Genomic DNA, 27,435 nt, shown 5'->3' on the forward strand with positions numbered 1-27,435 from the left:
AATGTTATCATGACTTTATTACTGATATGTCAAGAATATAATACTATCACAGCTCACATTAGGTTATCTAACATTTGAAATGAGAAATATTATTGTAACAGCTTTGCCTTCTTATATTTGTTCATATTTTGCCAAAAAACAGTTCCTGTGGCACAGACTTGTGGTCATATTATATTATTGTGTATATGTTTATATCCTTATTAAAATATCACATCATTTGGTAAACAAATACTTATTTTTTTTTTTTTTTTTTTTTTTTTTTTTTTTTTTTTTTTTTTTTTGAAATTAGTGGCTGCCTTACGAGGTGTAGCAATTCAGAGAGGCCGTGCACGAGGTGCTCTAGCAACATTTGCCAGACCTCTGACAGCAGCAGCAGCAGCTGCAACAGCACTTCATGGTTATACACCGTAAGTATTTAAATACTCAGTTTACAAGTTAAGTAGTGAGACAGGATTTTTTAGGGACTAGAGTTTTTTATAAATAAAATAATACAATGATTTACATGAAAGCCAAACCCATTGATTCTGTAATGAGGTCTACAATAATCATCATTAGAATGTACTTTTTCCAATAATCACTATAACAAAAAATATCAGTGATCAGAACTATCTAATTCTGGACTTTAGTTAACAGTTAAGTGTTCCAATAATTGGCAAAGCTGGAAATGACAGCATGAGAACTATCAATTTTTGAAGTTTTCTGGCATTGAATCATTTTGTTCAAATTAATCAGTAAAGCTAATTATTTCAACAGTTGTACATTAGCAGACTAGCCATTTGGATTTTCATCTTAAAAATACTATTACTTGCTCATATTTTTCATAATTTTTTTTTTCATCATTTATTTTATTGTCACATTCCATATTCAATTTTTTTTATCATGAGCACATCTGTATTTCTACATTATCTTCATGGGATTCATCTGACATGATATAGCAATATTATGCCACTTGTGCTTGTTATATATGAGTCCAGCCACTTCCATTCTAATATACACATCTCATCAGTCACTATAGTTATTATTTTGCTTGTGTTTTCTTCCATTTTTCCTTGTTCTTAGTTCGTGAATCTCTATCCTTTATACACTCATAAGCCAAAACATTATGACCACGTACTAGTGTGTTAGTCTCCCTTTGACTGAGATAACTGCCTGCGCCCATCTTGGCATTGACTCCACTATACAACAAAAGGTGTCTTGATATATTTTGGAATTAAACAGAATAACATCAGAATGTAGGGTAGTACTTGGTAAAAAAAAATCCCCAGGTAAGAATTAGCAACCAGTGTGTTTAGAGCAGGAGTGCCAAACTCAATTGGACCGCAAGCTATTTGTCATAAAAGTATATCTCGGGTGGGCTGAAAAAATTTTTTCGACTAAAAAAAAAACTGCACTAATTAGAATCGAAGGGAAATGAAAGAATGAGTAAAAATAAACTGGAAAATTAATAATGAAACTTTAATTTATTCTAAGCCATTACAAGACATAAAATAATAGTATAATGATTATGACAACTCAAAAAAATAAAGAATATTTTTATTATATTCTATTATTATATTTACAAATATCTAGAATTTAAACCAAATTAAACCGAAATTAAAATATTATTTTAATTTTGGTTTAATTTTGAAGAAATCAAATATTTATACAGTCTAAAATAGTATAAAGAATCATTAATAACCATCACAAAAATTTATAGAGCCTCCTATTAGTTTGAATTTTTTTGTGTTTGTGTTGAAATAAAATACGTCTATTTTTTGGGGGGAAATGTCTATATATTGGGGAATTTTTTAAATGTCAATGATAATATTTTGGGGTAAAATATATATATATATATATATATATATACTTGCATAATATAATTATAGTAATTTTAAGTAATATAATTGTAGTATTTTATTTTTTCCTGACACTTGACAACGTTTATTGTTAACCAGCTTGCCAAAATTTGGACTCAAAGATTGAGAGCATACCACTTTCATTATGGCAGAAAGATTGATGTCGGTTAGTCTTTATCTGTGGGCTGTTTTGTTACCTTTCATACATGAGAATAATTCTTTTCATAAATAGGTGCTTCCAAAATAACATAGAATATTTGCTGCAAACTTTTATTTCCGAAATAGGAGCTTTTTCAAAATTAAAGGAAAAAGGACGACCTGTAAAAAAAAAAAAAAACTTCTTTCCTCTTTAATGTTTTCTAGTTTGGGACAATATTGAGAAAAGGTAAAACTTTGATTCTTATTGTTCAACTGTTCACACATAGAAAAGTAATTTAGAATATTTTCTTTTAAATGATTTTGAAACAAAACCTTTACATCTAAAACTTGCCAGTGCATCATACATGTGTGTTAATAACTGATCTTTCCCCTGAAATTTGACATTTAAATTATTCAAATGTCCTGAAATATCAACTAAGAATGCTAGATCTTGTACTTGTGTTCTGATCATTAAGAAATGCAAGATCATGATTTTTCATTTCTAGGAACAATTTTATCTCCTCTAAAAGTAAATAATAATTTTAAAAAAAGCTTTTTAGAACTTTATGGCAAGATAACCAACGAATCTGTGTAATAAGGTAGTCCTTCAAATTCACTCCAAATCATTAAGAAATTGTGCAATCTGGCAGTGATTGAGGCCTCTGGATCGGCTGAAGTTCACGGTATTTGTCACAGGCTTGAGTACGCCTCTCATTTCCATCTCATTTTTTAATGCTTTGGAGCACAAGACCTGCTGATGAATAATGCAGTGGAAAGATGGCAGTTTTGGAATGTCTGGATACATTTTTGAAATTGTGATATAAATTTGTATTATTGAATTATATTATAGCAGGTCATTGCATCCATATTGTAACTATAAATGTCATATGAAAACAAATAAATCGAATGCTTAAATCGATATTTCTGTTTTATTATAAAAAGCAACCATACTTTTTTCTGTATATTTCCTTGAGGTGTCACGGGCCTCAAGAAATTGGCTCATGAGTGCAAGTTTTTTTTTTTATCAATTCTTCCCATTGTAAGCAATAATCATAACTCTTGATTATACATCACTAGGTTCTGCTACTTAATTCGGTTTAACTTTCCTCTCTTGATCTCTTAAGGTATCTGAGCTAATTCTTAACTGGTTAGCTTCATACTTTCTGGTCTTATTGTCTCCTTCTTTTCTTTAGTATCCTGATTACTACTTATGATAGGATGGTTAACCCTGTCTGCATTGTCTACCATGTCTGTAAATTGTAAGTCTTCTTCTGGCTACTTTTGCAGGATGAAAATCTGAATTTCTTGAGAGGAAAATCCTGCTACCTCCATGTGAGACCAGCTAATTCCCCTTGAAAAGCCTAGATAAAGGTTCTTTATGTCTTAGGTGGATTAGAAGCCCTGGTTTTTCCATCCAAAGGGTGTCATCAATACTGATTGAGCCATAGAGGCTCCTATTGATTTTATGGTTTCAAATTCCTTTGTAATCTTTTAAACCTCCTATGTACTTTTTTTTTTTAAATCTTTGTCTTAAATTGAAAATGTGTTCCGTTATCAATAAATCCCTTAAGGACAAAGCTTTTGGTGATTACCTCTGCATATTAGGGGGTATAGTATAATATATGAATAACAGTAAAACTTCTATACTCACATTAATATTTATTTTCCCTTTGTGGGAATAGGTGTCATAAGTAAGTCTCTTTTTGTTTTTTTTTTCTGTGGGCATTTTTTCACTTATCCAAATGTATGCCAATAGGTCATAAAACATTTCATGAACAAGTTGTTCATCAGATGCATTAAGTTATGCTACCATATTATCTGTAATATTTTTCACACCCTCCATCTAGCATCTATCCAGTTTACCACAGATGATGCACAGTTTATCCTAGAGTGGTAATCTCATCAGAATCATTACTAGAAAAGTTTTATACATTTTTTTTTCAGAAGTTTCCATTTATTTTATTTTTTATATTTGACAATATCACCATGCTGTATGTTTTTGTAAAATTCTTTCCAGATCTTCAGAGGTGGTATATTGTTTCTGAGCAGCCATTTGGATATAATAATAATATTTACTAACTTTTTAAGATATCTCAAATGCTGATAAATATCTTAGAAATGATGTCTCTATATGTAAAATAAGATGGAACTGGAAAACTTAGCATAATGGAACCAGTCAGCTTTTCATAAATTTTTAACTGAAATGTTTTGCAGATACTAACGCACTTTACTAGATACTAGAAACAAAAAGAAATGATTATTTCACAAATATCTAGATGCCAACTGTGAAGGTACCAGAAGCTTCAACTAAAAATGTATTATGCCATTTGCTGTCATTATTTTTGAGTGTTTGTCACTCTAGAATAAGCAGATCATTGAAATAATTTTCCATATTCTGCCATCTCTTCTTAAATCACTATAAGTTGCCTGTTATTATCCTTATTGCTATTAAGGTATCTTACTAGAAATAAATTTGGCTTTCTTGCTAGTTTATTGTGCAACAGTACTACAATATAGTCAAGGTAGTACTTAAATCACATGTAACATAAGACTGAATACTTACATAAGCAGGTAAAAAAATGACACAAAAGAGAAGTTATCAGACTTCACTATGGTATGTACTTTAACCATGACATTGCTTTCGACATTGACTCAGTCTGTCATAATGTTTTATTTATCTTCTAATATTTCTCCTCTGATATCTCTCTGCTGTTACTATTATATCGTCACTGAAGTCATCTTCCTAAATGATCTCAATGTTCATAACTCCAACTTCCTTCCCTTTTCCAGTTCCACCAATGAAGTGTCACAGATTTGGAAGTCATCATCAATTTCCTGATAAATACTCCTAAAGGGTGTTCAGGTTACTATAACAGCACTATATGATTAAAATAAAAAAAAATAATAAAAATCAGCTAACACCTTTGTATTCCCATATAGGCAGTAGGCGAGGCCATTTTAGCCCAATCTAACTTTTTTGGAGATTGAGTGGGCAGTTCAATCTCCACTGGTACTCAATCAGAGATAGCTGGCCCAAGGCTATCACTAATTAAGCAGCACCCAGCAAAGAGAATGGCTCAACAAGTGCCACCGTCTCGTGGTTCCTAACCCTAACACAACATATTTAATCTCTGAAATAGTGTGGGTTCTGTGGTCGATTTTCTTGATTTTACGGGACGAAAAACTCAGGATTCAGTCAAAAAAGGCTTAGAAAAATTTCCTCTAGTCGCTGGCTAGACTCAAATGAAGTCTTCCTTCGTGCAGCTAAGTGCTGTCGTGCAAATGCCACATCCACTGAGCTACACAGGCGTACTATATGATTAAGTCATCATCAAATTCCTGTATGTACCCTCAAGGGGCATACAGGATATTCTGATAGTACTATCATACATGAAAAATTTACATCATTACTAACCTCCTATCAACAATTTTCCTCCAAATCAATTTGTTATCTGTATCTTATATTGTCTTCTAAGGCACTTTTTACTGTATCGATCCACCTATATCTTGGTCTTCCTCTGGATCTTTTCCTGCTAACCTAGCAAAGAACACTTGTTTTGCTAATCTTTCCTCTCTCATTCTGTTTAAGTGACCATATCACCTGAGACTAGCTTTGCTAATACATTCCTGGATGCTAACAATGTCAAGTTCTTTCCTAATATCTTCATTTTTAATATGATATTGCCATTGATGCCTCTAATCTTTCTCAGGACTCTCATATCTGTGATCTCTAGTCTATGATCAAGTGCTTTATTTCTAACCAAACTCTTGAATCCATAACATAAAATTAGTTTAAACACTGTCTTGTATACTGCTAGTATACAAGTGTTTTGGCTAATTTCTCTCTTATTCTATATAAATTTATTCAGCTGGCTGCCCCCCATACCAGCTTTGCTCATTCTGTTGTCTATTTCCAGATTTCCGTGCCTAAATAGCTGAAATATTTTATTTGTTCTGTAGGAAATCCATTCAGAATGCAGCTGAAATTTTCTATCCTCCTGCCTATTTTCATAGTTTTGGTCTTTTTATTGCTGATTTTCATGCTGTTACAGCTGTTATTCAATTTAGTTAGAGAATCCTGGAGAGTTGCACTAGATGTGTTTAGGAGTAGATCATCATCTGCATAAAGCAAAGAGCTAAGTTTGACATCTCCAATTTAGATGATGAATAAGAGTGGAGATAATATGCATCTTTACCCCTGATTTTACATCAAACCATCTTCCTATATTTCCTTCAATTCTAACAGCTGATTGACAACTTAAATATAGACTATGTATTGTTCTGTACAATGTTCCATTCACCCCATATAAATGAAGTGTTTTGAAAAGGTTTTCTCTGGGCACGTTGTCATATGCCTTTTCCGGATCTACAAAACGTAAGTACAGATCCTTGTCATATTCCCACAATTTCTCAACTATTTTTCTTAAAGTGAAAATCTGATCTTGACAATCTCTATTTGACCTGAACCCAGCTTATTCTCTTCCACAATCTTTCTCATATTTATTCTTTTTTTTTTTTTTTTTTTTTTTTTAAATATAGGTGGGTGCAAAACTTTTATACCTCCATACTTAAGCATTTCTGGTCAAATATCATCTACTCCAGCTACCTTTTCACATGTCAAGTTTTTGACACCTTTTTCTACTCCTATGTACTCCTCTTTGCATTCCCTCTTGGAAATTTTCTAGTATGGTTCTGTCACTGCTTGGTTCGTTTAACAGTCTTTTAAAGTAATTACTCCAGACATCTAGTATATCCTTATCTTCAGTTTTCACGTCACCTTTATCATCTCTGATTCCTTTTACAGTACTCTTTCTTCCATTTCTAAGTTTCTTCGATAGCCTCCAGAACATTTTGCCACCGTTCTGATATTTATTTTCCATACTTTTACCAGTCTTCCTATGACTTGTGTAACTACTTTTACACATAACTTAGCTCGCTTATGTTTTTCTCTGTATTCTTTTAGGACTTCTAATGACTTATGTTTTCATCTTTTCCAGGACTGCTTCTTTAACTCCTTGTGTCCACCATGGTGTTCGTATTTTTCTATCCTTGCAAACAACTTCACCACATACCTCCTTAGCTGAATCATTCAACGTCTTCTTCAGAGTTTGCCACTGAAACTCCAAGGTTTGGTTCTTGTTTTCAATTTGTTTCATTTTTTATTCAATGTTTGTATAGTCAAGTCTACAATTTATCTGTTAAAGCTGCTCAACTTGAATTCTTTTTAAAACTTTCTTACATACTGTTCTTTTCAATTTGATATTCATTTTTATCCTGCTTAATACGAAGTAATGGTCACTTCCAATCCTCTGTACACTCTTCCTGAACCCAGCATGATGATGATATTATCAACAATGAAGCTATTCTTATTCCTTGTGTCTTCTCTCCATGTGAACTTGTGCACATCTTTATGCTGAAACATAGTGTTAGTAATGACTAGTACGTGCCTGAGCAGAAGTCCAGTAAATACTTACCATTATTATTAGCTTTGCCATTTTCTCCCAATTTTCACAAAATATCCTTGTATGCCTGTTGAGATTCATTCCCCATTCTACTGTTCAGATCTACAAGGACCACTTTTCCGTTTTCTTTATGTCAGCTGCCTGTTATAATGACAAAAAATTCTATCACTTCTTCTTTAGAAGAGCCTTCTGTGGGATCATAGGCACAATTAAGTTTCATTGTCCACTCCCTGTTTACAAGTTTTCCCACATAACTCTACTTGAAACTACCTTCCAATTAAGAAGTTTATCTTCATGTTTGGTATTGACTGCTATCACTGCTCCTTCCTTTCCCTGATCATTATTACCTGAAAACTCAACATCACCAGAGTTAAAGATCGGTACTATCAACGTAAGAAGCCTGAATGGCAAAGAAATGGAGCTAGCTGAAGAATTAGATAAGTACCAGATCGACATAATAGGGGTGACTAAAACAAAAAAGACCAAAACTGGTGAAATCTTTCTGAGCAATAAATACAAAATGTTATATTCAGGCAATGACAATCAAGGAAAAGAAGGAGTAACTATAGTATTCAACACAAAATACGAGGCTAATCTTCTTGAATGGCAGTCAGTCTCAAGTAGAGTAATGTGGGCAAATATGAGAATGGGGAACTGGACAATAAGACTTATTTGTGCCTATGGTCCCAGAGAAGGTTCTACTAAGGTAGAAGTGGAGGAATTTTTTTGACTCTTTAGAAAAAGCAACTGACACAATGAAAAAGGAAAAGTTGGTCCTTGTTGGGGATCTAAATAGCAGAGTAGGAAATGATTGTGAGATATACAAAAATATTTTGGGAAAATTTGGATAAAAGAGCAAAGCTAATAATAATGGTAAATATCTGTTGGATCTCTGCTCAGGACATGGACTGGTTATTACTAACACCATGTTCCAACATAAAAATGTGCACAAATTTACATGGAGAGAAGAGGCTAGGAATAAGAAAAGTCTCATTGACTATGTTATTGTTGATAGTGATGTTTTCTCCCTGGTGCAGGACACCAGAGTGTACAGATGATTTGAAATTGGAAGTGATCACTATTTAGTCTTGAGCAGGATAAAATTGAATTTCATATTGAAAAGAATAACATGTAAGAAAGTTTTAAAGCGAATAAAAGTTGAGCAGCTCTCAGATGTGAACTGTAGACTAAAATACACAGAGATTATTGAAAAGAAAATGAAAGAGTTTGAGAACAGGAATCAAACCTTGGAGATTCAGTGGCAAACTCTGAAGAAAACATTGATTGATTCTGCCAGAGAGGCATGTGGTGAGGTTGTGTGCAAGGATAAAAAAATCAGAACTCCCTGGTGGACACAGGAAGTTAAAGAGGCAGTGAAGGAAAAGAAGAAAGCATATCAAAAGTTCCTGTCAAATAAGTCAGCTTTTACTCTTACAGAATACAGAGACAAATGTAAGAAAGCTAAACAAAAGTCATAGGAGGACTTTCAAGAATATAGAAAATAAATATCAGGAAGGTGGCAAAATATTCTGGAGGTTGTTGAAGAAGCTTAGGAATGGAGGAAAGAGTGCTGTGAAAGTAGTTAGAGATGATAACGGTGACATGAAAACGGGAGAATAAGATATCCTTGAAGTATGGAGTAATTACTTTGAAAAACTGCTAAATGAAACAATCAGTGATAGCACAATGGTAAAAAACACTCAACAGGCATACAGTCAGGAATATATATCCATATTTGAAGTAGAAATAGCCATCAAAGGCTTGAAATGTGGAAAGGCAGCAGGAGTAGATGATATTTGACCAGAAATGTGAAGTATGGTGGTATAAGAGTCTTATAGTGGCGGCACTGCATAGTTCAGAAAGCCTGGACAGAGGGACGATGATTGGAGTAGAGCTCTCATAGTACCTATATATAAAAAGGGAAATAAAACTGAATGTGAGAATTACAGAGGTATTTCCCTACTGAGCGTTCCTGGCAAGATCTATGCAAGTATATTTGAGAAACGGTTGAGAAGAATCGTGGAAGAAAAGCTTGGTGAAGAACAAGCTGGATTCAGGCCAAATAGAGGCTGTCAGGATCAGATCTTCACTTTACGACAAATAGTGAAGAAAGCATGGAAATGTAACAGAAATCTATATTTAAGTTTTGTCGATTTGGAAAAGGCATATGACAAGGTGCCAAGAGAGAAGCTATTCAATACACTACAGTTATATGGTGTCAATGGGGCATTATATCAAGCAATAATTAGTCTTTATTTGAGTTGTACGTCAGCAGTTAGCATTGAAGAAAGTACAGGAAGATGGTTTAATGTTAAATCTGGTGTGAGACAAGGATGTACATTATCCCCTCTGTTATTCATTATCTATATGGATCACATTATGATGGAAAGTGGTATTAAACCTGATATCAAAATTGGAGATGTTAAAGTCAGCTCTTTGCTTGATGCGGATGATGTTATACTTCTAAATAAATCCGCTACAAGTCTGTAAGATTCTCTGACTAAATTGAATAGCTGTTGTAATAGATATGGTATGAAGGTCAGCAATAAAAAGACAAAGACAATGAATATAGGCAGAATCACTGAAAATGTCAACTGTGTTGTGAATGGAGAACCTGTGGAACAAGTAAAACATTTCAGCTACTTAGGCACCATTTTTACTGAAGATGGTATATTAAATATAGAAATAGTCAACAGAATCAGCATTGCTGGTATGGTGGGAAGTCAATTGAATAAATTCATATGGAATAAGAGAGAAATTAGTCAGAACACTAAATTAGCTGTATACAAGACAGTGTTCAAACCAGTTTTAACTTATGGATCTGAGAGCTGAGTCAGAAGTAAAACACTTGACCAAAGACTAGAGACCGCAGATATGAGAGGCCTGAGAAAGATTAGAGGTGTGAACAGATGGCATCAATGGCAATATCATATTAAAAATGAGGATATTAGGAAAGAACTTGACATTGTCAGCATCCAGGAATGCGTTAGCAGAGCTAATCTCAGGTGGTATGGTCACTTAAATAGAATGGGAGAGGAAAGATTAGGAAAACAAGTGTTCTCCGCCAGGTTGGCAGGAAGACGACCCAGAGGAACACCAAGATATAGGTGGATTGATATGGTACAAAGTGCCTTAGACGATAGAAATATAAGATCTGATAATGTTGGAGTCTTGACAAGTAACAGACTGATTTGGAGGAAAATTGTAGATAGGAAGTTAGTAATGATGTAATTTTTTCATGTAGTACTGTCATATCCTGTACACCCCTTGAGGGTACATGGCAGGAATTTGATGATGACGATGATGATGACTTATTATTTAGTAAGCTCTCATCTGTTTTTGTCTTCTTTGTCTCAGTAATGCCAATTATGTCTGAGTGCTTCTTTTCCAATTCTTCTGCAGGTTCGATTTCCTTTCCATTAATACTCCTTATATTGATAGTTGCTATCTTTAGTTTTTTCTGATGTTGGGGTTATTCTTTCTCTTCTAGATGTTGAGTGGAGCTTGTTCCAGTAGCTGACTTTTCACTGTTTATCCTACTTCTGTGAGGAATACAGTACAGATCTTGTTTAACTGGGCAACATTCCCAACCAGCATGAAATCTCATTATGTACTACTGTTTATAAATGATTATTTTTATTATTTAATCTCTGTTCAACTGCACCATTTGTTTAGATGGATAATATTATTAATTTTTATTCAATCTATCCTCAGTTTTATGAGATTTTCTCTATAATTATTTTTATTTCCGAGTGTACTTATATACTCTGATTGGTGCAATGACGTTTTTACTGTTTCTTTCAAAAGCCCCCCCCCCCCCCCCCCCCAAAAAAAAGCACCGACTCAAGACCAAAATACAATAATTAGACATTTAATAAAACAAAGACATACATACACTACTTGAAGTGAATTTCAAGTAGTGTATTTTTCAAGTGATGTGAAGATTCACATCACTTGAAGTGAATATATACACTTCAAACAAAATTACATAACTAACTACAAAATTAATTGGATCCAAGGCCTTTTCACCCATTTTCTAACTCATTCTATTACTGATTTGTTTAACATATATTCCATCACATCCACTAGACTAAACACTTTGTTTACACAATAACAAAATGTTCATAGCCAGTTTCTCTGTTAAGGCCCTTTTCCGAAGATATAAGACTCTTCTTCTTTTTCATAGGATCCTTTCTCATTACTGTCGTGTAGCACACATTAATTCTTTCTGACTCTGAAGTGTAGACATTCTGTATTCACCCAAAGTATAATTACTCTCACTTCATGCAATTCAATTTTGCTAATTCCTGTACCAGCAAAAGGTTTCTTCTACTGCTTTATCTAAGTTGCTAAATTCTGTCTCCTTTTCCAGTAGAAATAACAGTTAGATCCACCGTCTTCGAGACAGATGAAATTTTCAATCAGCATTTCCTCGAACATTCCTATAGAACGTCAATAGTAATATCTTCTTTTATTCACCAATACTTATTGACAGTCTTAACTTCTCCACTTTAAAAAAACTCACAGTTCTACGATTCCCTTTTCGGAATCTACTATTAATCTTCCAATCAGCGTTTCCTCAAACATTCCTTTAGAACGTCAGTTGCAATATCTTCTTTTATCTACCAATTCTTATTGACAGTCTCCTATTTTAAAAACTCGCAGTTCTACGATTCCTTTTTCGGAATATACTATTAATTTTCCTCCGACTGTCACATACAAAAAAACTTAATTTCCTCAGAACCCAAATATTTGTCGGCCTGTGTTCTCTTTTCTTCCCGAACGCTCTCTTGTTGTTTCCCCGTTACCTCGATACTGAATGCTCTGTCAGCTGTCAATCACCCATCAAACTCCTCGGCAAGCATGCACACTCCATGAAAGTGGCAAGCAAGAAGTTAGGTATAATGGCTGACATGTTGCCTCCGTTAGCAACAAGAGAATGTCTTCACAAAACACAACACTTAATATTTTAAACTACAATAAAATTTTTGAAAGTAATACAGCTCTCCAAATCCAGTAAGTACATAAATTTTTAACTGCTTTACATTTCATTTTGACAAAATCACATCAATAGCGTGCACATCGCAAGTGCCGACAATGCATGTCATGAAACCAAAAGTAATAATATACTAGCCAGAATTTTAATATATGATTATTTTTACACTACAATCATATGCATTTGTGGTTTAAGCCAATGGAGAGTACAGTTGTTCAGCTAAGTCCCAATTTGGTAGCTCATCCTTATTCGTTCAGTACCCAGTAGATATCTACTAACAGGGCTCACCACATAAAGGTGAGGATTGGACATTAGGTCAGAAGTTACAGTCAGTTCTCTGCATTCCTGAAAGGCAACATGGAGGTCTCCTCTCAGTTATTTGGCTTTGACTCTTAAGCGACTCCAGAAGTATTTGCTGTAAATGTGGAAGTATTTGTTATAAACAATGATCAAATACAAATTGCTATCTATCAACCCAAATACCAGATGATTCTCTTCACTCTGCCACTAACCTTACTGAGGAGAGGTGACCCCAATGGTCACCTCTCCTCAGTAACTCAGGCCATAATCTTGTGCAAATTTCTTCTCCCACAGAATGCCTATCCTCAACTACACTCGACCTCTGAGACCTACTCTTCTTTCTGTGGTCAGACTATTGCTTCTACTCTCCTGACCAAACACATACTGAGTAAGTTAATTACAGAATAATTTCTTACGGGCATATCTTCATTCCTTACTTCATCCAAAATTCTCATCCACTTTCCAAGCTTTGATTTCACAACAGATATAATAAATCAGTTCAAGCAAAAAAAATTACACATACTGACAAGAATGCTAGCTTCATACTCAGCCTACACTTGAAGTAGACAACAAATGTAAAACAGCCTTTGATAAATCTAAATATGACTTTGAAAGGACCACTGGCAGAAAACTTGCTTCCTTTCCAAATGTTAGTTGTGCCTTCTGGTTCCTTGCACAGGCTATCAGCAACATCTGCTCACCTGTGCTTTCACCTCTTTCTCATCCAGATGACACCACTGTTACAGCGCATAAAGCCAATTTTTTAGCATCATTCTTCTCCAACTCCTGCATAGACGATCAAGGCAAATCACCTACTACCATAATAGAAACAGTGCACCACATGCCTCCTGTGGTTTTTGTGCTTAGATGCCAAAAAGTCTTCTTAGTATTTCCCCATCTTGTACTCCAAAGTTGCACTAGAGCTGACACCTGGTATCTGTCCATATCTGCTGTCAAAATACTGATCTATAATCCTCACCTTGGTTCTTTCCAAAATAATTTAGGTCATTAGCAGTCAATTTTTTTTTTTTTTTACTACCTAAAGGCATATCAGTTGTTCAGTATAGATTCTCTCACTAGAACTACAGCATAAAATCTCTTTCACTAAATCACTACCAGAAAACGTGCCATGGTAAGGTTTGGAGAAACCTGTATTGTTGCACTTGGTATTCCAGAGCATACAATTGACACTGAACAACTCACTGCTCAACAAATTGCCATCATTTGTATGATGATATCCCTATCGAGTTTTGGTTTACTTTTCACTCTCTTTAACTGGATAGCCATCTTTCTTTCTATCTGTCTGTTACTGCATGGCATGGCATAAAGCTTCCTGTCTTTGAGCTTTGCCACTAACATAGAAGTGCCTTAGAGATCAATTAGCCTCTTTCTTGACTTTGCACTGAGCAGTGGAAGTTTTTCCTATACCCTATTCTACTTCTTATTCATTTGATAAATCTTGCAGTGCAGCTACCCCAAACTTCCAGATCTACAGTCAGTACTTTAAACACTGATGTTCATACTATTCTTTAATGGAGTGAGGATAACCTAGTCAACTTTGAATCTACTTAAATGCAGTCTTGTCTTTTTTCTTGCAAAGAGGATTTCATTGACTATGTTTACCCTCAATAATACATAAATCAACACACAGTATCAAGCTTCTTCTGGACTAAAATTTATTTCTATCTGTAATCTAGGTATCCTTTCCCACCCAGCATGCTACTTTTGATCCATCCAACTTACTACATGTGCAAATCATAAATCTTTACAGAATACTGTTCTCGTGTTCGGGGTGGTGCACCAGAAACATCGTGAACTTTGGTCCCTAAAAATTCTTGATGCTGTCCAGAGGACAGGTGGTTCATTTTACAGTCTAACTGCAGGCTCACTGAGTCTTCATAAAATGTTCCCAACAACTACAACCACATTTTTGAGAAAAATATCAACAGGATACATTCTTTCCTAGTCCTTGTCAATTTCTTACATATGGTATTAATACCACCTCTTATGTGTGGATATACAAATAAGATTTATTAATAGATAGGAATATATATGACCTGTTATAACATTTCATTTGTTAATTTTTCTCTAGTTATAAATTATATGCATTAAATTTCATACTCTTATTAATATCTAGGAATTCAAATTTATATGTGTGTGGAAATATGTTGTTCTAAGGATTATTTCTATTCAGAATGTAAATATTCTAAGTGGTTGCATTAAAATATTTTCCAATTAGAATTAACTTTCATATTATATGAATATTCTTTTTGAATAAATATTTACTAATTTGATGCATACTTTCTCTTCCCCCCCCCCCTCAAAAGTGTTTGTCAGGATCCATTTTTGGCATATGCAGGAGCAGAAAGATATCAGTTACCAGTATGTATTCTTGATTATTTCCTGTTATATTTTGTAAAATAGTAAGTTTTATTTTTGAAAGTTTAATGTTTCACTTTGACTGAATAGTTTTTCAAAACATCACTTTTCCAGAAGTTTCAGTTGGAGCTGCCACTACCAACCATAGTTGTGGTTGGCGATGTTGGGGCAACTATAAATATATCCAAAGGTTCATTATTTAAAAATAATTATTTATTAAAGTATATTTTTGAAAGAAAGATTGATATGAAGAAATACCTGAATATCATTGAAAGGGAAGGGTAAAATTTAAATTTAAATAATTTAAAAATTATTTAAATTTAAATTTTACATAATTTAAAAGAAATGTTGCAATTTTGCTTTGGTAACCATGAAGAAAATCAAGTGTTCTGTGTATGTTTTTCTAAAGTTTTTTCTGTGATGTTTATGTGTGATTTTGAGTAACCTAGGGACCAGCCTTTTCTGTGTGAAAACCCAAAATTCTTATTTATTTCAAATAGCATGTGTGTTGTGGGAGTGATATCAATGTATAGGTGCTACAGAGAAGAGTGCCTTGAGTGGGCTAGTGGTTATGGGGAAAGGAGGAACTTGTGGGTGTCTTTCTTAAATAGTGGAAATTGTACTGTCTTGGAGAAAATGAACAAAGAATGGGTGAAGTACCTCCTGGGGTCACTTTTGCAGGCAAGCCAGAAAGGATTCAAGAAACAGAAAAAACTAGTAGTTGCTCTCAACATTTATGATGTAATATTAGTAGGACATTTGATTGGATTCAGCTTAGCAACACATGCACCAAGCATAAGCAAACAGGGTAAAGGGATTAAAATATAATTTTTAAAACAGAGATATTATTTTTTTTTTATTTTCAAGTTAAAACTATCTATGTGTTGATGGGTTTTCTATAAACTGAGAAAGAAAGGAAAAGTGCCATTGGGAAGATGTGTGATTAGTATCTAGAAAAGGCAGACTATTGTTATTTTCTTTTTATATAGTGAACTAGATTCTTGGGTGATGGCTATTGAGATAGAGAAAGAGAGTCTAATGTATATAAATCATGTGGCCAAACAGTGTGTATTAGCCAGATAGGTTTGATAACAACCATATCAAAAACATATTTTTCAAATGCTCCATATAGAAATTGGCTAGGAGAGAGAGAGAGAGAGAGAGAAAGGGAAGGTCCCATGATTCTGTGGTATCTTTCTGTGAAGTACTAGCAGTGATGACAAAATTGAGGAGGTTGGTGTTGTCAAAATGGTGAATAAAGAAGTAGTGTTAAAACTTACCATGCTATTAGCCCTACTTAAAAACTAAATTTTGGATTAAAGATTTCAAGTGGGTAGAGTTTTTAATATGGAGGGGAGGTAAAGATTTAGCTAACTCTGGCTAGTTTAAAGGAGCAGTCCATCTACTATAGATACAGAGAAGGTTAATGGGTTTATGCATTTTATGTAAAACATATATATTGGGCCAGGATCAATGGCCCAATATATATGGTTTGCCCTTATCAGCTCAAATAATTATTATATTTTGCATAATTTACAAAGAACGTGAAGTTTGCTGTTGAAGAGATATCTTTTGAGTGCCAAAGCTTGTATGAGGATGTCTGTGATAAAGATGAAATATTAAAATTAGATAAACCCGTGTTGTGTGCTGTTTTCATTCCATTAAACTTAAAGCTGGCTTAAACAGCACTTAGGCCCAAATGCTTGTTTTCTACAGGACTCTGACCCATGAAAGCTTCTAAATTTATGGTACAATAATACTGTAGATGTTCTAGGATGTTGTTTCTTTTTTAAATATTTTTCTCCAATACAGAACCCTACTCTGGAAACCAAACACAGAACTTTATCAAACAATTCGGGCCTCCAGTCAGCAGGGCAGCAGTCTTACACCAGATGATGAATTTAATTTCACACCTAAAGACAATCACAAACATACATGCCACCATGGCAGGATTTGAATCTGCAGCTTGTTTGCTGTAAAGCAGGTACATTAACCACTCAACTGACCAAGCTGGGATTGTAAACTGTTGTTTTAATTATTAAATTCAGTGAAAAACAATAGAACACTGGTTTAAAATATTAAAAAAATGCACTCAGAAGTATACATCAATACCTGAGGAATTTAAAAAACCACGAGTACCTGAAATGTGGAAAGCAGCTGGAATAGTTAACAAAGGTTGTATAACCTAACCTTTTATACCACATTTAAACATTTCAGGTTATTAAAGTGCTGAAATTTGAAATAATTGAAACATAAGCAGATATTTTGCAGATCTGTGGCTGTTCATCGTGACAAACACCTAGACTATATTAGATTCCATGAGTTGGAATGATCTGAACATCATTTGAAAGTGAGTTAGCTGATCTCATACAGAGGTAGCAAGGTTTTTCTCCTAGAAACTTGGGTTTTTCATTCTGCTTAGACAAAAAAACACTGTTAGTGGTGGCGGTGAGCAGTAGATGGCATTGATGTAGTTGTGTGTAGTAGGAGAATTAAGTAGCATAGGATACGGTTAGATGTGTGTACAGACTGGAGTGGAGTGCCCTCTCTCGGAATGAGTCCGTGGACTCCTTGGAGATGTCATGTAATAATAATAATAATTCCATATCCTCCCAACATAGGATTTTTTCGAAAAAAGACTAAAGTCCTGCGTAAAAGCCATTTTCTTATGAAGCTGTTGTGTTAACATATTTTGTTTATAGCATAACTAGTTGTATTTAAAAAATGTACTTAGTAGGACAAATATGTAGGATTGTTTTTTTTTTAATGAAACCTTACTGGTGATCACATGAACTATAATATACTAAAATGAAAACTGAGATAAATGTAACAGTTTTGCTGATTGTCTCATACTGGAAGATGTTCATAAATGACAGTAAAGAAAATACCTAAGGTGATTGCTATACCTACATTATATAAATTATATAAGTAAGAGTAATATGTAAGAAGCTTTTGGTCATCTTATATGGCCAGTATAGCCTGAAAAGTCTTAAATGTTTTTAGGACTTTAAAGCAGTTTGAACTGTACTTTATTCATGTGGCTAGCAGGTTCTTGTTGCTGAGTCTTCATTATGCTACTCATGCCTTGTTTAATTTTGAATTCATACCAAAGATGGCCTTGATACTTGAACAAAAATTTTAAGCAATTAAAATGTCAACATAATGGTATGCTGTGTTAGTTCTTATTTAAACGTTGAAATATTATTATTATATTATATTTTATTTATATTTTGAACCGCTCTCTAGCCAAAAGGCTGCGGGTTCGAATCTCGCTGTGGGCATGGATGTTTGTGATTGTCTGTAGAAATACTAATGGTGGTGGTCGGCAGTAGATGGCGTTGATGTAGTTGAGGTCAGCTGGTGGATGAGTGGTGGAAACAGAGTTGTAGAGCAGGTGCCCACCCTCGATGAGTCCTTGGACTCCCTGGAGGTGTCGTGTAATAATAATAATAATATTATAGATGCTCCTTTAGGAAACCCAAGGACTCATTGAGGAAAACTCTTTTAGTTATTCATACCTATATCTTGAACACAAGTACTGAAGATGCACTCACAACATCTAATAGTGGTCCATTTCCACATGTGGACCACATGCTATGAGAAAAACCTCAACCTCACATGCTTCCTAACAATACCTGTAACTATTTCTTTTATATTAAATTTGTTTTTCTCTGATCTCCTCTCATCTGTCTCTTTATCACACTTCAAGAAGATGTTCTCTCAATCTATCCTCAGGTGCACAATTCCAGGTGCCAGTAATCGTCAAGGTCATCCACCTCTAGACCTTTTCAGCTTTTCTATTTGAAACTCAGGTGAACATATGTGTGCAAAGTAGTCCAGATATGGTATTATCAAAGCCTTGTAAAGTGGGAGAATAACTTCCTTTTTCTTATAAGTTAGTGTTCATTTCAATTGTATGATGCCTTAACCACCTTAGCAATGTGGCCCTTTGATTTTAATTCTGTCTATCGACTATAATTCTAACTTCATTGTCTACTTGTAGCAAATTCACACGAATATAATATTATGTGATTACATTTGTCCTCAATACAGAATGCATAATCTTGCACTCCAAAACATTAAACTGACACTCGTTAATCTTTGCACATAGGATTAATTTATTTAAGTTAGCCTACAGGGATTCTGTATCAGATATGTTGTCCCTTGTTGTGCTCACCCCAGCTTATCAGTAGCAGCAAATAACTTAATATCATCCAAAAGTATCGTGGTCTGTCCATTTCCCCTTATCTAACTCTACTATTATCTATTATAGAACATGAGCAGATTGCTAAAGGAAGATTTTCCATTAACAAATTCATACTGTTCTTTGTCCACCCACCTCTATATGTGATTCATAATCAGCTGCTCTTAAACCTTGATGACTGCACTAAAGATACCGACTATCTGTAATTTGCTGCATCAGTTTTAGCTCCACCTTGGTATATTGGCATTTTCTTGCTCTCCTTCCACTCATTTGGAATCATTACAAATGAGTGGAAAGAGACCCACGTTGGGACACCATTAACTCTTGCACATTTCTTCAGCACTTGCCATGCTAATATCCCATCTACTCTTGCTGTTGTATTTGAATCATTGTGATGGTTTTAATGTTTCTGCCTCTTTGATTTCATTCACTTTCCCCTTGACATTCAAAAGAGCCTCATCCACATTCACTATGGATATTCTTCCTTTTATGTACTATACAGCAAAAAATTCTTTTGGCCTTCCTCTTCTGGGCTGTCGCTCATTCGGACCAACAATTTTTATTATTTTGCAGTTCTTGCTTTAAACAATGTTTTATCTATTTAACTCCTGTGCAGTGTATTCTCCTAACCCTGGAAATGCCAAGACTGCTTCAAGTTGGCTTCTCAGTTTATTATAATCATCTGCTCTTATACTTCCACATCACTGGTCTGTGGTTAACATACTCACCGTTAAACTTGTAAATTGTACAATTTAAATAGTCTAATGAAACACAAAGTTCGGTGCTTAGAAAAGGAAAAATGCAGAAAGGCCAAGCTATTGAACCACTTAACTTCCCTAAAAAGGTGTAGGGATTTCTCTATCACCCCTAAATTTCTTATAATCAACGGGCATATTAAATCCATACAAGCCAGAAGAATTTACCACAGGACGTCACTGGCACTACTCAGAGAAAGAATCCAACACATCAGGTACGAATTGAATGTAAGTGATATTAATTGCCACGAATATTTTGATGACATTTCCAACAGTCTTGATTATACGACCTGGAATTATATAGCCCACATGTTAGAACAGAGCTATGAGAAAACTTTCCAGTTCAACAAAGTCAAACAAATTAGAAAATTTAATGAACTGTACAAGAAAAAATACCAGACACACAAATGCCTCCCTGTTAATGAAGTGATCTTCAAACCTGTCGAATCACTGCCTTTCGAAACTTGAATCGGAGATTCTAAAAAAAAAAGATTTTAACTTTTCTATCATTCCTAATTACATCCCAAAAATGGACTTTATGTGTGGAATTGAAAAAAGTCTCTACCCACTACCACAAGGTGTAGCCAACGACATTAGATTCAAAAGCACTATCATCCTAGCAACAGCAAAACAAACACAACTGAATACCACTCCATATGATAGGAAAGCTATTCGAGACTTAAGGAAGAACAAAGAAATAATAATTATGAAAGCAGACAAGGGGAATGCCACCATTATCCTTAACTCAAAAGACTACATTAAGAAGTTAAACGACTTACTATCTGACGGTTCCACGTACAAAATCCTCACCAGAGATCCTACAATGAAGAACCACAATAAGACAAACTACCTGATCCGTAACATGAATACTTGGCCTGAAGAACTAAAACGAAAACTTAAATCCTCACATCCCATTACTCCTAGACTGTACGGGGCTCCTAAAATGCACAAAGAAGAAGTGCCACTTCGTCCGATTGTGGATGGCAGGTCCTCCCCAACGTACCTATTGGCTAAGCACCTAGCAAATTTACTTAAAGGAAAAATTAGACAAACAGAGTCCTACTTAAAAAATTCTCAACACTTTGTGGACAAACTAAAAAAACATAAAAATTACAGAAACAGACATAATGGCCAGCCTAGATGTAGTGTCTTTGTTCACGAATGTGCCAGTAGAAGAAGTAATGAACATTATCAAAGATCTCTTTCCTGCAGATATTACAAAGATGTTCAATCATTGCCTACAATCAAATTTTTTCAAAGTTAACAACAAGATATACAAACAATTAAAAGGCCTAGCCATGGGCAGCCCTCTGTCGCCACCATGTGTAGACCTTTTCATGGAGAAATTTGAAGATGAAATATTCACCAGCATTACTCCTAAACCTTCTATATGGTGGAGATATGTGGATGACATCTTCATCATATGGAAAGACAACTTAGAAAGCATACATTTGTTTGTTAACAGAATCAATGCACTCCACAATAAAATAAAATTTACTCTAGAAGTAGAAAATAACGAACAGCTACACTTCTTGGACTCACTAGTAAAAAGACAAGGAAACAGTATCAAACTGTCAATTTACAAAAAAACAACGGACACTGGAAGATATCTACATTACTCTTCTAACCATCATAGGTCACAAAAACACAGCATCATCCACATGCTAAGAAATCGAGCTAAAAAATTTATCTCTGACAAAGAAGTTCAAACAGAACTGTCTCAAAAATAGCTACAACTCTATCACAAAATGGTTATCCTAGACACATCATCAACAAATTCCTATACAAAGATAACCAACAAGCCCAGCAAATTTCAACAGCAGTCATCCCCTTTATAGGTTCAACTTCCACAAAAATTGCAAGATTGTTAAAGACACATAACATCAGGGTTGTATTTAAACCAACAAACAGCATAAGACAAGTCCTAAGATCTCCTAAAGACAGTGTGCCATTTTATAAATATCCAGGTGTGTATAATATTCCATGTACATGCGGTCTTTCCTACATTGGACAGACTTCAAGAAGCCTGGAAATAAGACAGAAAGAACATGTAGGCGATGTTAATCACAACAGAACGATCACCTCAGGATTGGCACATCACTTTTCAACTTCGAACCACATTATAGACTGGAATAACAGCTCCCATGCCCTACGTAGACGAGGATTACAGACATCGAGCATTTAAAGAAGCGGCAGTTGTACTACGTACGGGAAGTAACCTAAACAGAAATCAAGGGGCCATTCTGAACGATACCTGGAAAAATCTAATTAACTCCCTCAGTTCAACAGAGCTACAGTATGCAAATAATTATATTACGCGTTTGCATGTAATGCGTGTTCATGATGCTGAGTAGTTATGTCACGCGAACGTGTCACCCTAGCTACCTAACAGGTACTAACGGTTCTTTGTATTTTTAAACCTTTTTTGCGTTTACCTTTTTTGTACTATGCAAGCCTTGAGAAAGCTAGTCAGTTACTAGCGAAACCAGTAGGAAATGTGTAAGAACTTAAGTACGTTATAAATATATGGTCTATGTAACAATAAGTCTTTATTTTGCACCCTTAAACTTGTTGGTTGAAATATGGCTACAGACATGGATGTTGGTGGATGTCTTTAAGGTGGGGGAATGAATTTCATTGCAGTAAAAGATCCTGAAATGCCATGAAAAAATTCCATGTTTGGTCTCTAGAGCAGGGTTTTGGGACAATATATAAGAAAAAAATAAATAAAAATAGATAAGTAAAAAAAATAATCTCTTAGCCCATCCACATTACTAATGTACCTTGGGTTTACAGCCTTTCATGAGTATGGAGTTACATAAAGAAAACTTGTCTTCATAGAGCTCTCACTTGCATTTTTACCTCCCATGTGAAGAATGCAGGATCATTCTTACTAATTGGAAGCATAATAATTAAATGACGAGTTGAAATCACCCATAATCCTCTTTTTATCCATAAGATTTATCTATCTAAGCAGTTCACAGTCCTCTTCACATGATACTAGGGGGTAGCAGCACTGAGTTGTGTATATTATCTCTGTTAATGTCTATCTCACATTATTTCCACTGCCTGTATTATTCTTACTACCACTGTCATCAGAAATTTCTATTCTCTGTACTCATTAGCAGAACTCACTCACCCTTTCTACCTTGTCTGTCCTCTCTAAATACAGTGAACCCATCACATTCTATTCCTGCAATATCCTCTGTCAGGCAGGTCTCACTAGTGTCAATAGTTTTCAGTCCCACTACATCATGCCAATACTGTCAGTAATATCAATATCATATTGATATCAATAATAATATCAATCAATCAATAAATAAATATCTCTTGAACATATCATTAGCTCTGCTAACGCATTCCTGGATGCTGACAATGTCAAGTTCTTTCCTAATATCCTCGTTTTTAATATGATATTGCCATTGATGCCATCTGTTCACGCCCATAATCTTTCTCAGGATTCATTTCTGCGGTCTCTAGTCTTTGGTCAAGTGTTTAATCCTGACCCAGCTCTCAGATCCATAAGTTAAAACTGGTTTGAACACTGTCTTGTATACAGCTAATTTAGTGTTCCGACTAATTTCTCTCTTATTCTATATGAATTTATTCAATAGACTTCCTACCATACCAGCTTTGCTGATTCTGTTGTTTTTTTCTATATTTAATTTACCATCTTCAGTAAAAATCATGCCTAAGTAGCTGAAATGTTTCACTTGTTCCACAGGTTCTCCATTCACAACACAGTTGACATTTGCAATGATTCTGCCTATTTTCATTGTCTTTGTCTTTTTATTACTGACCTTCATACCATATCTATTACAACAGCTATTCAATTTAGTCAGTGAATCTTGCAGACTTGTAGCGGATTTATTTAGAAGTATAACATCATCCGCATAAAGCAAAGAGCTGACTTTAACATCTCCAATTTTGATATCAGGTTTAATACCACTTTCCATCATAATGTGATCCATATAGATAATGAATAACAGAGGGGATAATGTACATCCTTGTCTCACACCAGATTTAACATTAAACCATCTTCCTGTACTTCCTTCAATGCTAACTGCTGACGTACAACTCAAATAAAGACTAATTATTGCTTGATATAATGCTCCATTGACACCATATAACTGTAGCGTATTGAATAGCTTCTCTCTTGGAACCTTGTCATATGCCTTTTCCAAATCGACAAAACTTAAATACAGATCTTTGTTATATTCCCATGATTTCTTGACTATTTGTTGTAAAGTGAAGATCTGATCCTGACAGCCTCTATTTGGCCTGAATCCAGCTTGTTCTTCACCAAGCTTTTCTTCCACGATTCTTCTCAACCGTTTCTCAAATATACTTGCATAGATCTTGCCAGGAACCTTCATTAGGGAAATACCTCTGTAATTCTCACATTCAGTTTTATTTCCCTTTTTATATATGGGTACTCTGAGAGCTCTACTCCAATCATCGTCCCTCTGTCCAGGCTTTCTGAACTATGCAGTGCCGCCACTATAAGACTCTTATACCACCATACTTCACATTTCTGGTCAAATATCATCTACTCCTGCTGCCTTTCCACATTTCAAGCCTTTGATGGCTATTTCTACTTCAAGTATGGATATATATTCCTGACTGTATGCCTGTTGAGTGTTTTTTACCATTGTGCTATCACTGATTGTTTCATTTAGCAGTTTTTCAAAGTAATTACTCCATACTTCAAGGATATCTTTTTCTCCCGTTTTCATGTCACCGTTATCATCTCTAACTCCTTTTACAGCACTCTTTCCTCCATTCCTAAGCTTCTACAACAACCTCCATAATATTTTGCCATCTTCTTGATATTTATTTTCTATATTCTAGCCAAAGTCCTCCCATGACTTTTGTTTAGCTAGTTTTACACAGTGTTTAGCATTCTTGCATTTGTCTCTGTATTCTCTAAGTGCTGACTTATTTGACAGGAACTTTTTGATATGCTTTCTTCTTTTCCTTCACTGCCTCTTTAACTTCCTGTGTGCACCAGGGAGATCTGATTTTTTTATCCTTGCAGACAACCTCACCACATGTCTCTCTGGCAGAATCAATCAATGTTTTCTTCAGAGTTTGCCACTGAATCTTCAAGGTTTGATTCCTGTTCTCAAACTCTTTAATTTTTTCTTCAATAATCTTTGTGTATTTTAGTCTACAGTTCACATCTGAGAGCTGCTCAACTTTTATTCGCTTTAAAACTTTCTTACATGTTATTCTTTTCAATATGAAATTCAATTTTATCCTGCTCAAGACTAAAAAGTGATCACTTCCAATTTCAAATCCTCTGTACACTCTGGTATCCTGCACCAGGAAGAAAACATCACTATCAACAATAACATAGTCAATGAGACTTTTCTTATTCCTTGCCTCTTCTTTCCATGTGCATTTGTGCCATTTTTATGTTGGAACATGGTGTTAGTAATAACCAGTCCATGTCCTGAGCAGAAATCCAACAGATAATTGCCATTATTATTAGCTTTTCTCTTTTCTCCAAATTTTCCCAAAATATTTTTGTATGTCTCACAATCATTTCCTACTCTGCTATTTAGATCCCCAACAAGGACCAACTTTTCCTTTTTCATTGTGTCAGTTGTTTTTTCTAAAGCCTCAAAAAATTCCTCCACTTCTACCTTAGTAGAACCTTCTGTGGGACCATAGGCACAAATAAGTCTCATTGTCCAGTTTCCCCCATTCTCATATTTGCCCACATTACTCTACTTGAGATTGACTGCCATTCAAGAAGATTAGCTTCGTATTTTGTGTTGAATACTATGGCTACTCCTTCTTTTCCTTGATTGTCATTGCCTGAATATAACATTTTGTATTTATTGCTCAGAAAGATCTCACCAGTTTTTGTCTTTTTTGTTTCAGTCACCCCTATTATGTTGATCTGGTACTTATCTAATTCCTCAGCTAGCTCCATTTCTTTGCCATTCAGGCTTCTTATGTTGATAGTACCGATCTTTAACTCTGGTGATGTTGAGTTGGGGTTTGTTTTCAGATTTGTTCCAGTAGCAAACTTTTCGCTGATCGCCCTGGTTCCCAGGCGAAAACAACGGGGGCTTTGTTTATCCGGGCGACGCCCCAGCCGGCATGAAATTTTGTCATGTCGTACCATCATTTTTTATTTTGGTTTAACCAATAAGAATACAATTTGGTCGGCTAAATCCCAAATTGCCAGCCCATCCTCGTTCGTTCAGTATCCAGGTAGATACCCAACAGGGTGCACCACGAGGTGAGGATTGGACATTAGGTCAGAAGCCCTGGTCGGTTCTTTGCATTCCTTTAAAGGCTATGTGGAGGTCTCCTCTCAGTTATACAGCTTTGACCCTTAATGCATTTCTTGTAAAATAAAAATAAATCTACTTAGTCTTAAAACATTTTAAATTTGTTTTCATTATTTCACAGGCCCCCTCAACCAAACCTATGACCCCCAAGGGGGCTACGGCCCACAGTTTGGGAAGCGCAAGTGTACAAGATACTGTGACAGTAATATGGGACTAAGTATCCATTATTATTAATATCCGGTCAGCAATTTTCCTCCAAATTTGTCAGAACTCCATTATTATCAGATCTGAACTTGGTCTTTTTCCAGGTGTTTTTGCAGCCATCTTGGCAACAAACACTTGTTTTGCTAATGTTGTCCAGTTCTTATCTAATATCCTTATTTTTAATATGATTGTGCCATTGATGTCATCTGTTCATTCCCCTAATTTTTCTCAGAACTCTCACATCTGTGGTCTATTTTGATCAACTGTTTTCCTTCTGACCTAACTCTTACATTCATAAGTTATAGCTGGCATGAACACTATCTTGTAAACTGATACTTTAATGTTCTAATTCTGTATAAATTTATTCATTTGACTCCAAACTATACCAGTTTCTAACATTATTGTCTATTCCCATATTTAATTTGCCATCTTCACTACAAGTTGTGCCTATAGAGCTGAAAATTTCAGTTCTATAGGTTCTCCATTGAGAATACACTGGGCACATCACCCCAGCCAGCATGCAAGTTCATCGTGTTTTTGGGTTAAGCCAATGCAGAATGCTATTTCATCAGTTAAATCCCAAATTGCTAGTGCATCCTAATTCATTCATTATGTGAAAGCAAGAATGGGATATTAGTCCTAGTCATTTCTTTGCATTCAGTGATTATCTTTAACTATCTAATGACAGTTCTGGGACAGTGAATCAGTCACAAGTTTCCATGAAAAAAATCAAATTTGAATGGCCTTTTATGTAGATTCGGTATCATTTGGCTCCACTCTATTCTGTATCTAGTGGCATAGAATGGCTTGAACTTATTATAATCTGGTTTCTTTATGGGAATACAGTTTGGGAAATA

At 34.9% G+C, this 27,435-nt stretch overlaps 2 protein-coding genes across 7 annotated transcripts in view; one reads left to right on the forward strand and one right to left on the reverse strand.

Annotated features, from left to right (window-relative positions):
* The window catches only part of LOC150096500 (RNA binding protein fox-1 homolog 3-like), a 247,540-nt gene that overhangs the window by 203,169 nt on the left and 16,936 nt on the right, over positions 1-27,435 (forward strand). For all 4 annotated transcript variants that reach the window (XM_090408155.1, XM_090408157.1, XM_090408156.1 and 1 more), the window contains 2 exons: positions 290-407; positions 15,059-15,113. In XM_090408155.1, coding sequence (XP_090264281.1) covers positions 290-407; positions 15,059-15,113 — 173 coding nt within the window. The remainder of the gene's footprint in view (positions 1-289; positions 408-15,058; positions 15,114-27,435) is intronic.
* The window catches only part of LOC150096501 (centromere protein X-like), a 199,876-nt gene that overhangs the window by 3,731 nt on the left and 168,710 nt on the right, over positions 1-27,435 (reverse strand). Inside the window, exon 7 of one of the 3 annotated variants that reach the window (XR_016549802.1) lies at positions 1,905-2,153. The exons of the other annotated variants lie outside the window; for them this stretch is intronic. The gene's annotated coding sequence lies outside the window, so the exon portion shown is untranslated. Of the gene's footprint in view, positions 1-1,904; positions 2,154-27,435 lie in introns of those variants that run through there. 3 annotated transcript variants of the gene reach the window in all.

The sequence above is a fragment of the Typopeltis vanoorti genome, chromosome 18, assembly GCF_054136105.1.
Source record: "Typopeltis vanoorti isolate ZY-2024b chromosome 18, IOZ_Tvanoo_1.0, whole genome shotgun sequence".
Taxonomy (NCBI): Eukaryota; Metazoa; Arthropoda; class Arachnida; order Uropygi; family Thelyphonidae; genus Typopeltis; species Typopeltis vanoorti.